This window comes from Tachysurus vachellii, chromosome 7, assembly GCF_030014155.1.
Source record: "Tachysurus vachellii isolate PV-2020 chromosome 7, HZAU_Pvac_v1, whole genome shotgun sequence".
Classification (NCBI taxonomy): Eukaryota; Metazoa; Chordata; class Actinopteri; order Siluriformes; family Bagridae; genus Tachysurus; species Tachysurus vachellii.
In genome coordinates, this window is record NC_083466.1 from 4,960,669 (window position 1) to 4,973,552 (window position 12,884).

Here is a 12,884-nt window from a genome sequence, read left to right on the forward strand (position 1 = left end):
AGCTACATTTAAACAAAAAAAATATAAAAACATTTTTTAAACAAATTTTGTTTAAATGTAGCTTAAATAAATTAAATAAATTAGCTTATTCATATATAATAAGAGGGGGGGCACGGTGGCTTAGTGGTTAGCACGTTCGCCTCACACCTCCAGGGTCGGGGTTCGATTCCCGCCTCCACCTTGTGTGTGTGGAGTTTGCATGTTCTCCCCGTGCCTCGGGGGTTTCCTCCCCCAGTCCAAAGACATGCATGGTAGGTTGATTGGCATCTCTGGAAAATTGTCCCTAGTGTGTGATTGCGTGAGTGAATGAGAGTGTGTGTGTGCCCTGCGATGGGTTGGCACTCCGTCCAGGGTGTATCCTGCCTTGATGCCCAATGACGCCTGAGATAGGCACAGGCTCCCCGTGACCCGAGGTAGTTCGGATAAGCGGTAGAAGATGAATGAATGAATGAATCTTATTCATATATAATAAGCATAACAAAATGATACATTTATATTGCACTCAAAATGCTTTAGATATGGAATGAGGGATTTCATTCAGGATGAGCTGTTTGCCATATCCTCTACTACACCATAATATATAAAAAACAAACCACTAATTGCATCAAATAACACTGTTTATTCAGATTTAAAAGCGATTTGGAAATACAAAACAAACAATTTGCTGCAATACTGATAAACTATCGCTAATAACCCCAAAGTAATAATACCAAGATCTCATTTGTTTTTACCATCAACAAACCAACAGAAGCATTTTTTCTGTAACACACCGCACGTCGCCTGAGGAAACCCAAAGTTGCATCGAGCGGTACCAAAAAGCCATCCGTGACAGAAAAAAATAAGACACATGATGCGCGTTTGAGTCGGATTTGGATGAATAATATGTGACTGTTTATGTAACAGTTAAGAAAATAACACATATTGTCGACTCAGCCTGCATGAAATACGACTGCCCTCTACAGGTTTTGTATTTCCTGCGGCGAACATTTGACCCCCCTTCAATAGACTGCCACAGAATGCTGGAGGTCCTCGCGGCACTCTTCTCTCCGAGACACGCATTTTTAAAGGCCAAATCTGTATGCAAGTTAGAACATCTGCTTGACCATTTGATGAGTGCACACTCTTTACAGAAAGACTTTTACAGATCTAAGAGAATCATCCTGCAGAGGTATGCACGTTTGTGTCTGAACGCTTCTCCTCCCATCGGCTGCAAGCTCGTTCGAATTCTTGAGATATTATTAAGCACAAACCTAGATCTTATCTCAGAGCAAATAAGTCACAAGTTAAACCAAATGACTCTGATGGGATTCGAACCCACAACCTTTGAATAGCTCCTACAACAAGCCTAGAAGTCCAATGCGCTATCCATTGCGCCACAGAGCCCATAACTGCCACCGTACTTGGTACGTCTTCTCAGCTTCATCCAAATTCATGGACGGTAAAACACACACCGCAAGCGACATGACTTGAGTGTGCAATCTTTTATTCTCATCACTGCAATGCCCACGACCAGGAAATTTGCTCTGCAATGTGGCTTAGAAGCCATCCTGTTGGAGTGGTGTTTCATCACAGATTGTAAGAAAGGAGGTACTGCAATTACATCAACAGAAACACCAGGCACTGCTGGGATTTGAACCCAGGATCTCCTGTTTACAAGACAACTAAGCCACAGCACCACAGGTGTAAAGCTCTCTTTCCTCTGTGTTGGTGTGTGCAAGATTTACTCCAGCCATAGGACATATGCAAGTTAGAACATCTGCTTGACCATTTGATGACTGCACACTCTGTACAGAAAGACTTTTAAAGATCTACGATAATCATCCTGCAGAGGCATGCACGTTTGTGTCTGAACGCTTCTCCTCCCATCGGCTGCAAGCTAGTTTGAATTCTCGAGATATGATCAAGCACAAACCTAGATCTTATCCCTGGGCAAATAAGTCACAAGTTAAATAAAAAGCCTCTGAAGGGGTTCAAACCCACAACAAGCCAAAAAGTCCAATGCGCTATCCATTGTTCCACAGAGCCTGAAACTGCTGTTGGCCTTGGTATGTCTTCTTAGCTTCATCCAAATTCATGGACAGCATAACACACACCCGTTCGTTAGACAGCTGCTTTTCTTTGGCTAGCAAGCAACATGACTTGAGTGTGCAATCTTTTATTCTCATGACTCCAGTGCATACGACAAGGGAATTTGCTCTGCAGTGTGGCTTAGAAGCCATCCTGATGGAGTGGTGTTTCAGCTCAGATTGTAAGAAAGGGAAAGGAGGTACTGCATTTTCACCACCAGAAAAGCCAGGATCTCCTGTTTACTAGACAGGCACTTTAACCAACTAAGCCACAGCACCACAGCCAAGAGCTGTTCTTCTCTCTGTGATAGTGTGTGCTTAGAAGCCATACTGTTGGAGTGGCATTTCATCTGAGCAGGCACTACTGGGATTTGAACCCTGGATCTTCTGTTTACTAGACAGGCACTTTAACCAACTAAGCCACAGCGCCACTGTTATAAAGCTCTGTTTCATCTGTCTAAGTGTGTGCAAGCTTTACTCCAGCCATAAGACATGCAAGTTAGTACATCTGCTTGACCATTTGATGAGTGCACACTCTGTACAGAAAGACTTTGACAGATCTTAGAGAATCATTCTGCAGAGGTATGCATGTTTGTGTCTGAACGCTTCTCCTCCCATCGGCTGCAAGCTTGTTTGAATTCTTGAGATATTATTAAGCACAAACCTAGATCTTATCTCAGAGCAATTAAGTCAGAAGTTAAACCAAATGACTCTGATGGGATTTGAATCCACAACCTTTGAATAGCTCCAACAACAAGCCTAGAAGTCCAATGCGCTATCCATTATGCCACAGAGCCCAAAACTGCCACGGGTCTTGGTACGTCTTCTCAGCTTCATCCAAATTGCGACATGACTTGAGTGTGCAATCTTTTATTCTCATCACTGCAATGCCCACGACCAGGAAATTTGCTCTGCAATGTGGCTTAGAAGCCATCCTGTTGAAGTGGTGTTTCATCACAGATTGTAAGAAAGGAGGTACTGCAATTACATCAACAGAAACACCAGGCACTGCTGGGATTTGAACCCAGGATCTCCTGTTTACAAGACAGGCACTTTAACCAACTAAGCCACAGCGCCACTGTTATAAAGCTCTTTTTTATCTGTCTAATGAGTTTGTTTTTGCATCTCTTAATGATGAGTTTGGAGCCACTGGTCACAGCCAGAGTCTTATGGAGTCTCCGCCTGCAGAGGAGGAAGTCAACCCAGTCCATGAAGGTGAGTGTGTTTGCAACATTGGAAACATCAGCTGACATGTGTGTTCCCAGCTTTGAGTTTACATTTGGAATCAAGCCATTTCTTTTCTATGATCATGGGGTTGGAAGATTTTACTGACATTTGTTTGAGTACTTTAGTTTTGTTCAGTGAGCCATGGAACAGAGAGAACCTATGGAATCAAAAACATTCACATATTTGTGATCAAAACCACAAACTCCATTATGCACATGAACCTCTACACAACATTCACTACAAATTCACACACTTAACTACAAACAAAATTCCAATAAATAAATATTTCTGTGTGTTTAAATGTTTCAGCATTGAAAATTTTCCAGAAAATATTTTTTTATTAAACAATGGCAGCCGCAGTAGAAACAGATATCACCCTTTGATGGTAGACTTTCATTCATCTATCTCTCCATCCATCCATTCATATGTACATATTCAGTAGGCATTTTCTTCTGGTTAAGACAATAAACACACATACAGTGATGTACATCAAGAAGCAATTTAGAGTAGTTAGAGGAATCTGGGATGATGTAATATGTATAAAACAGGGTAGAGCATTTGTAGTATCAGGTGATATCAGATTTGAGCTTACTGACTGCACATTATAATCTCTAGCTAAGTTAATAAGTTAATGTCTCTTTGCTGTGTTTCCTGTTAGTGATTTAAACTCTCACTCATTAAAACTGTTCTCATTGCTTCCTCGGTTCCTTTGTAGTAGCCTAATTTAAACTATAAAATAACTATCAACTAACTATTAAAAAAAATATCAGCATTCAAAAGAGATTCCTGTAATTATATAATACAATTATTTTTGTGTACAAATGTAAACACCACCTAAACAGGTAAAAGCTTGCAGTATTGTGTAGATGATAAATCCTGAAATACTGTACAACACAGAAATATTAATGACTAGTTTACTGTCACTGATACTGTGAAGTGATGATCTGTACAAAGTTACACTACAACAGTGTCACTTCCTGGGTGTGGCCTTCTAGAGACGTGTAAAGTTCAGCACATACAGCACTATTATACAGAATCATCACAGAGCTGTGTTCAGAAATGGCTCAACTATACAACTTACTGTACATAGTGAGATACACACCACTGATTTTCACTCTAATTACAGGTCGTTAAAACAGTTGTATTATTCTGTATTTATTATTACAAAGATATTTAATCAGTTAATTAATTGCATTAAATGTTAATCTTAAGTTAATCTTTGGCTTACAACAGGAACCATGCCAAAACGTCTAAGGAAGGAAACATCAGCAACGTTTTGTCTCGAATCCCTCTCACCTCAGTAAAGAGTTTCCTGTACTTTTTAAAATGACATGCCAACTGGCTGCACCTTGTGACAACAGTAGGTGGGATAATAGCTCCTGTAAATCACTTTACTTGATATTGCAACTATCTACCACTAGATGTCGCTGCACAATTTCGGGTCTGATGTCAGAATTGACATGACTACACCTCAGTAGGTGGATACTGACATTTATATCTGCTGCAAGAGACACACAGAACAATCATGTTATTCTTCTTTGTATTGATAGTTGTCAAAAATATTGGTAAGTCATTTATATTATACATAACGTTTAGGTGGATTCTGGAGATTTGTTAGATAAACAGGTCCAATGAAAGTAGAAATGTTTATGTTGTTGCATTGTCTTTACAGCAGGTGCTGTTGACAGCAGCATTACACCAGACCAAACCATCATATCTTCAAGTGAAGGCAGCAACATCACACTGACCTGCACATATGATCAATCAGCTAATTATCTCCACTGGTATCGACAAAAACCTCAATCAGGACCAGAGTTTCTGCTGCTGATTATTATATCTACAAATGATGTCACTAAAGCTAAGCAACCTGACCCACGACTATCCATCAAACTTCGTAAGAAGCAGAACAAAGTAGATCTGGAGATCTTTCCTGCTGCAGTATCAGACTCTGCACTGTACTACTGTGCCATGGAGCCCACAGTGACACAAAACTCTAACAGACTGTACAAAAAGTCAAGCTTGATATTTGTTTCTCAGCAGGTGGAGCTGTTTATCTGTTTCATTTAAATACAGTTTTCTTTCTTACTTCTCAGACTTTGTTGTTTATTTGAATAATCAGAGAAGAAATCCTTTGTCTTGTGTGTATATAAATATATATATCCACTCGGAGGCATATACAAGTATTCATACATATACGCATATACAAGTATGAATATAACACGACACTGAACATGTGCTTCGTCTCGCCGTCTTCCCTTTTCCTCGTCTCTCTGGACTCTCTCCTCTGTCACTCTCCGGGGCCCCCTAATGGTTGGATGTTGTAACACACACAATAATATGTAATACCCTGACACCTCCCCCTTTTAGTCAAATACTTTAGGGACATGTCTGTTAACAATATGAATTTCACATCATTCACATTCTTTTCTCTCTCTTTTTTTTCAATAACTTTACAACACAATATTTGTACTGCTGATAACTTATAACTGTTTCTTTTAAAAAATAAATAACCTTACCACAACAGTACCTGATACTATGGCTACACATCAAAACTCATATGTCTTATCACATTTATATTTTAACCCCTTTTTGCAATACTAAACATTCAATACATTGTAAACATTGTCCCCTGAGAACGTTCTAACCCTTTTGCTTTTCTTACAAGTCAAGACGAACAGTAGGTTTGCTTATTCTGCCTGACCTTGTGACAAATGTATTTGCTTTCACGTTTTCAGTAGGTGATTCTGAGTCTATACGGTGAGGCACCTTGTGTCTGTACTGTTCTGAACTTGTTATTGTTTCAGTCTTTTCTGGAACTTCTTCAGGCAATAACTGAATATGCCTGCGATTTCTCCTCTTCTCCCCCTCTTTCTCATCAACGACCACATACGATCTCGGAGTGGTGCTCTCTGCCATCACTGTCGCTGGTCCTTTCCATTTAGATTCCTCATCCAACTTCAACATCACGGAATCCCCAGGTTTCAGAACAGGTAAGTCTTTCACACCGTGTCGCCTGTTAAAATAGTATGCTTGATTTTCCTTTGCTGTTTTGTCATTCTCTTTCACCTTAGCTCTGTTTGGCCACTTTGGTCTGAGGTTTTTCTGTAGGGTAGGTAGAGTTGTGCGGATTTTTCTTCCCATTAGCAACTCTGCTGGGCTTACACCTGTAGATGTGGCAGGGGTAGCTGGAAAAGACATTAGTGCTAGTAGCGGGTCATCCTGCTTCAGTATGCGCTTTGCTGTCTGTACTGCCCGTTCCGCATGTCCGTTTCCTTGTGGATGATGTGGGCTAGAAGTAATGTGCTGGATGTCATACGTAACACACAAGTTTCTCCAAACTTCGCTGGTGAACTGTGGTCCATTGTCACTAACGATCTGTTCAGGTATGCCAAACCTCACAAGAAAGCTTTAAGTTTCTGTACTATGTGCTCTGATGTTGTGGTATGTAACAGAAGGATTTCTAAGTAACGTGAATAATAGTCAGACACCACCAGGTATTGTTTTCCCTGATGCATACAAAAGTCTATGGCTATTCGCTGCCAAGGCATTTCTGGCAATGGAGTAGGCTGTAGAGGCTCTTTGTGTTGTGTACGTTTATTCTCGATGCAAAATTTGCATGTTTCTATCCTCTTCCTGAGATCTTCTGAAATCCCAGGCCACCACACAGTCTCTTTAGCCCTTGCCCTGCATTTCGACAATCCTTGGTGTCCCTCGTGAATTCTGTTAAGGACCTCATGTCTCATTACTTTAGGGATGACTATATCCTTCTTTTACAAATTTCTCCACAATCAGTAACTGTTCATCCTTTCGTGTCTCTGTTTTTATTTCTGTCAGCTTCCGCTGTGATACCGGCAAACCTTTGATGACTGCATTCACATGACAACTCACGTCGGCTGTCAAGAATTCCTCTGTGACATTTAATGGACTGCATGATAATGCGTCCGCAACAACCAAGGTTTTGCCAGGAGCATACTCCGTCTTTACATTAAACCTCATGAGTCTCATCAGAAGTCTTTGACATCTCACTGGCACTGTGTCCAAGTCTTTACTATTGATTAGCGGTATTAGTGGCTTATGATCGGTGATCAGTTTGAATGTGTCCATACCTACTAGGTATTTGTAGAACTTTTCGCACGCCCATACGCCTGCAAGGCATTCCTTCTCAATTTGAGCGTACCTTGTTTCTGAACTTGTGAGTTGTCTGGAACAATATGCAACCGGCTTCCAGTCGTTATTGTCCTTTTGCAGTAACACGCTACCGACTCCGTAACTGCTAGCGTCCGCTGATACCACTGTTTCCTTTCCAGGATCATAGTGTGCTAGAACTGGTGCTTTAATGAGTGCTTTCTTGAGGTTGCTGAATGCACTTTTCTGTGATTGATCCCATGTCCATGCACTACTTTTCTTGAGCAGTTCATACAAGGGACCCCCTTCCGTTGCAAGGTTTGGAATGTATTTGCCCATATAGTTTATAAGGCCTAACGCTCTCCTCAGTTCATTTACATTTTTAGGCTCTTGCAAGTCTCTTATTGCACATACCTTTTCAGGGTATGCCCTGACACCCTGTGCATCCACTATGTGCCCCAGAAAACTCAACTCTGCCTTCCTGAACACACATTTCTCCTTATTCAGTTTGAGATCCACACTTTCCATCCTTTTTAACACTTCCTTTAGGTGTTTGTCATGCTCTGCTTCATCCTTCCCGTACACGATAACATCGTCCATATACACAGCCACTCCATTTAGGTCTCCCAGAAGCTCGCATTGTGTAAATTCTGCTCCCATGTTGTCAACAGGCTGCTTTCATGGCTTAATGGAATCTGCCAGAATCCAGATGCTGCGTCCAAGGATGTGAAGACGCTTGCTCAGGCTAATTTAGCTAGGATTTCTTCTGTAGTGGGAAGCATGTATCTCTCTCTTTTTATGTTGTCATTCAGTTTGTTCAGTCCCACACAAATCCTAACTGCTCCATTGGGTTTCATAACTGGAACCATGGGTGCACACCAATCTGTAGGCCGCGTGACTCTTTCCATTACGCCTTGTTCTTCCATTCTCTTCAGTTCTGCCTGAACTTTAGGCATTAGGGGTAATGGCACCCTCCTTGCAGTGTGTATTGCATATGGCTCTGCACCTTCTTTCACGTGAATTTTCACCGGCTCTGTTTTCATAGTGCTGCCTCCTTCAAAGACTGTGCTTATTTGCTCTAATCTTTTAACCAGTCCCATTTTAGTAGCAGTTTCTCTACTCAGAAGATTACTGACAGTTTCTCCTGTGATCACGTACACAGTAATGTCATACTTTCTTCCTTTGTGTTTGGCTTTTGCAGTAAACTGTCCTGTGCACTTCAGTGGTCCCCCTGGGCTATCTAGTATTATGTTTGAGTGCTGGAGCTGGGTGCTTCGCTGAAGCTTTTTATATGTCGCTGTATTTATTACATTAACATCCGCCCCAGTGTCTATCTTAAAACTAACTGGCGTATCACCAATCTTAAGCAACACAGTCCATTTAGCTTCTTCACTTTATTTTTGTTACTCACTGTGCCCAGGTAAAAGCTCTCGTCGCTCTCATCCTTTGCGGTCACTTGTCTCACAGTTTTTGATTTGCACATTCTTGCCCAGTGTCCTTTCCTTTTGCACTTTCTGCATTCTGAGCTTGTTGCTGGACATTTTCCGATATCTGTGTGTTCTGTTTTACCACACCGGCTATACTCTGTATCTTCTTTTCTTTTCTCACTACCTCTTTTGTATTTCTCTCTTGTCCAGGGCCTATTTGTTGCCTTTGTTGACTGTTTGGAGGTCACTTCTAGCATGCTGCTCCGTGACTGGCCCTCCTGCTGGCTTATCTGCTTTGCAACATCCTCGGCCTGCCGTGTCATCTGCACCGCTGTTTCCAGGGTAAGTGCTGTCATAAGCTGCATTCTTCTGGAAAGTTCTCTATCCTTGCTTCCTACTACTCTTATGTGTTCGTTTCGGGTTGCACCGAATTCACAGTACTCACTGAGCTCGTAAAGCGCTCTGATGTAGCACTCCGCGTTTTCCCCAGGCTTTTGTACTCTTTGATGGAAGCAAGCCCGTTCGTGTATAACATTTCTTTTCGGCATGAAATATTCGTCAAACTTTCCCAGAACAGTCTCGTAATCCTCAGCACTTTCTCCCTCTGCAAATGTAAACGATTTGAAAATGTTCTCAGCTTCAATGCCCAAAGCATATATTAGAGTACTTATCTGTACCTCTGTATCCTCTTTACTTAGTTTTGTTGCGGTCCTGTAACGTGAGAATCTCTGTCGCCACGCTGGCCATTCTTCCGGACGGTCAAAGCTGAAGTTTCCAGGCAGATTAAACTTGGCCATTTTTCATTTCTTATCCGTTTACTTCTGACACCATGTCTTGTGTATATATATATCCACACGGAGGCATTAACCAGTTTGGTTCTTTTATTACTCGTGAACGCACATACAAGTATGAATGTAACACGACACTGAACATGTGCTTCGTCTCGCCAACTCCGCTTTCCTCGTCTCTCTCTGGACTCTCGCCTCTGTCACTCTCCGGGGCCCCCTAATGGTTGGATGTTGTAACACACACAATAATATGTAATACCATTCTTCCGGACGGTCAAAGCTGAAGTTTCCAGGCGGATTAAACTTGGCCATTTTTCATTTCTTATCCGTTTACTTCTGACACCATGTCATGTGTATATATATCCACTCGGAGGCATTAACCAGTTTGGTTCTTTTATTACTCGTGAACGCACATACAAGTATGAATATAACACGACACTGAACATGTGCTTCGTCTCGCCAACTCCGCTTTCCTCGTCTCTCTCTGGACTCTCGCCTCTGTCACTCTCCGGGGCCCCCTAATGGTTGGATGTTGTAACACACACAATATGTAATACCCTGACAGTATTCAGTGCACATGTGTGACATTAGCCGAAAGCGATTGAAACCTTGACATGGCGGATAAAAGCGAAAAAAGACTTTTTTTCTGTAGTTCATGTATCCAAAAACAAAACAGATAAACTACTCCACAGGCTGATTAAATATTAGTCATTTATTTCATCACATCACAGTTGGCTAATACATACAACACCTTCAGAAATTTGATACAGTTAGCTTGAGGAAATATCAAATAATATAAAATAAACACACGTACCACGTTACATTGTGATAGTTAAATTCTATTGTGCAGCTGAACACCTCCATACAAGCACTGTGCATTTTCTGTTTAGTTCCTGTGACTGATACACGTCATACCAAGAAATTCCCTGTAATTCCTTTTAAATACAAATTACATTAAGTAAAAATGAGCAGGTGCTGTATATTTAAATTAATTAACTGGTTAGTATTTCAGTGAATGTACAATATTTATGAACTTATGTTATAATGCCACAGAGCAAAGATTATCACACTGCTAATATCACATTAACCTCAGAAAGTCCTTATAGTTGTGAACTGTGTAATATTATTAGAAGATCCAGCAAAATGCGGAAACATTAAGAAGATTAACACAAATTATATACTGCATTATCAGCATTGATATTTGTCTGAATTATTTGACTAGTGACAGATTAAATGAGATCAGAAGTGACATGAGAAGTAAATTCTAGGCTGAGGGACTGATGTCAGAATTGACATGACTACACCTCAGTAGGTGGAGCTAGATGTGGTGAGATACAGTTTAGACAGTTTCACAGAGATACTGACATTTATATCTACTGCAAGAGACACACAGATCAATCATGTTATTCTTCCTTGTATTAATAATTGTCAAAAATATTGGTAAGTCATTTATATTACCTTTAGGTAGATGCTGGAGATTTGTACTGTTACCTAAACACGAGGATTCATTTAAAAAAATATATGAATGTCATATATTGTTGCAATCTTTTTTCAGCAGGTGCAGTTGACAGCAGAATTACACCAGACCAAACCATCATATCTTCAAGTGAAGGTAGCAAGATCACACTGACCTGCACATATGATCAATCAGCTAATTATCTCCACTGGTATCGACAAAATCCTCAGTCAGAACCAGAGTTTCTGCTGCTGATTTATAAACGTACAGATACTGTCATTAAAGCTGAACAACTTGACCCACGACTATCCATCAAACTTCGTAAAAATGAGAATAAAGTAGATCTGGAGATCTTTCCTGCTGCAGTATCAGACTCTGCACTGTACTACTGTGCCATGCAGCCCACAGTGACACAAAACTCTAACAGACTGTACAAAAAGTCAAGCTTTATATTTGTTTCTCAGCAGGTGGAGCTGTTTATCTGTTTCATTCAAATAGAGTCATTTACTAGTTGCTGTATTTTGATCATTTTCTTACCCAAATTGATAAAGCTTACTGGTTGAACAATTTATGAAAAACAAACGTTAATTCCCCTGATGTAACAAAGATGTAACACAGTAACACAATGTGTAGACAGTTAAATGTGCACACAGTTTACTGATGACATTTGACATGTTTCACCATGACACACTGTGTGTATAAAACACTGTCAGATGTTAGCACTGGACTTTACCTTGTTCTGCAAGAAAAAACAACTTAACTTTAAGGTCAGAATCATGTATATATGAATAAGTGTATGAGACACATGTTTAATCCTTTACAGCTTTTTTGCTAAGTGTCAGTAGGTAATGTAACTCTGAAAACAGTCCTAATAACAGAATTTCTAGATGGGAAGACAACCATATAGGACATTGTAATAAGCTCAGAAAGCAATTATGTGTTCCGTTTTTGGTGAATTATCACAGGTACTCAGCTGTGTAGCATCTAGTAGTGAGGTCTTCATCCACATAGTCATCATCTATGTTTACAGTCTGTTGTTACAGTGTTCTTTCTGAGAGGTCTGTTTGTGTTGTGAATTAGTTCAGATCAGAATACAGCCAAGAGTTGACAGAGCGAGCTAACAGATAACATGATAGTGAGCTCAGTAAAACCTCAAGGTAGAGAATCCTTTTGTCAGGAAACACAGGGATAAAAGCAGACCCAAACACAGGGATAGAAAAAACAAACAAACAAAAAAATTATTAACAAAAGAAACAGATAGGGAACATAAATCCATGAGCACAAGAACTGGCACAACATGATACATAAACCGACACACAAAAGACGAGGACTCTGCGAAGCTACACACAACATGGGGGAAATAAATAGAGATAATAATGAGTCCATTACGAACAGGTGAGTATTGATGAGACATGTGACACAAAACACACTGTCCCCTAATGTTCCGGCCAAGAATGTCCAAGCAAAAGTCCTGACACCTTCAGTTTCAACAGTATAAGTGAGGTAACAGGTAGCTAGATTAATGAGGGTGTAATGTTCACATGTCTGAAACACACCTACGTGTAAAAGGAGTAAATGTAGTAAGAGTAGATTAATTAGAGTAAATTCATCTGATCAACAGTTTGTTTAATGTGTCTGATGATTTAATGTGTTAATGTGGAAATTTCCAGGTCTTTAATTATTTATTTATAGGCCATACAGGATAAGCAAAAATTGGATTTGATGTAGTTATGTCACAGTAAATATTGGTATAGGATACTTTGGTCTAGACACTTTTAGAGAATACACACACCAC

General features: G+C 40.3%; 3 non-coding genes and 1 gene segment (V, D, J or C); 1 reads left to right on the forward strand and 3 right to left on the reverse strand.

Annotated features, from left to right (window-relative positions):
* Nucleotides 1-1,293: 1,293 nt before the first annotated feature.
* trnar-ucu (transfer RNA arginine (anticodon UCU)) lies at nt 1,294-1,383 on the reverse strand. Its single transcript is given in 2 exon segments — nt 1,294-1,329; nt 1,347-1,383. It is a non-coding gene; the product is annotated as a tRNA-Arg (tRNA).
* A 1,039-nt stretch (nt 1,384-2,422) lies between these two features.
* On the reverse strand, nt 2,423-2,496 carry trnat-agu (transfer RNA threonine (anticodon AGU)). Its single transcript has one exon. It is a non-coding gene; the product is annotated as a tRNA-Thr (tRNA).
* Nucleotides 2,497-3,069: 573 nt separating this feature from the next.
* Nucleotides 3,070-3,143, reverse strand: trnat-ugu (transfer RNA threonine (anticodon UGU)). The gene has a single exon. It is a non-coding gene; the product is annotated as a tRNA-Thr (tRNA).
* A 1,669-nt stretch (nt 3,144-4,812) lies between these two features.
* On the forward strand, nt 4,813-5,360 carry LOC132848103 (T cell receptor alpha variable 5-like). The segment is given in 2 exon segments: nt 4,813-4,858; nt 4,966-5,360. Coding segments are annotated over 2 exon segments (435 nt in total).
* The last annotated feature ends 7,524 nt before the right edge of the window (nt 5,361-12,884 follow it).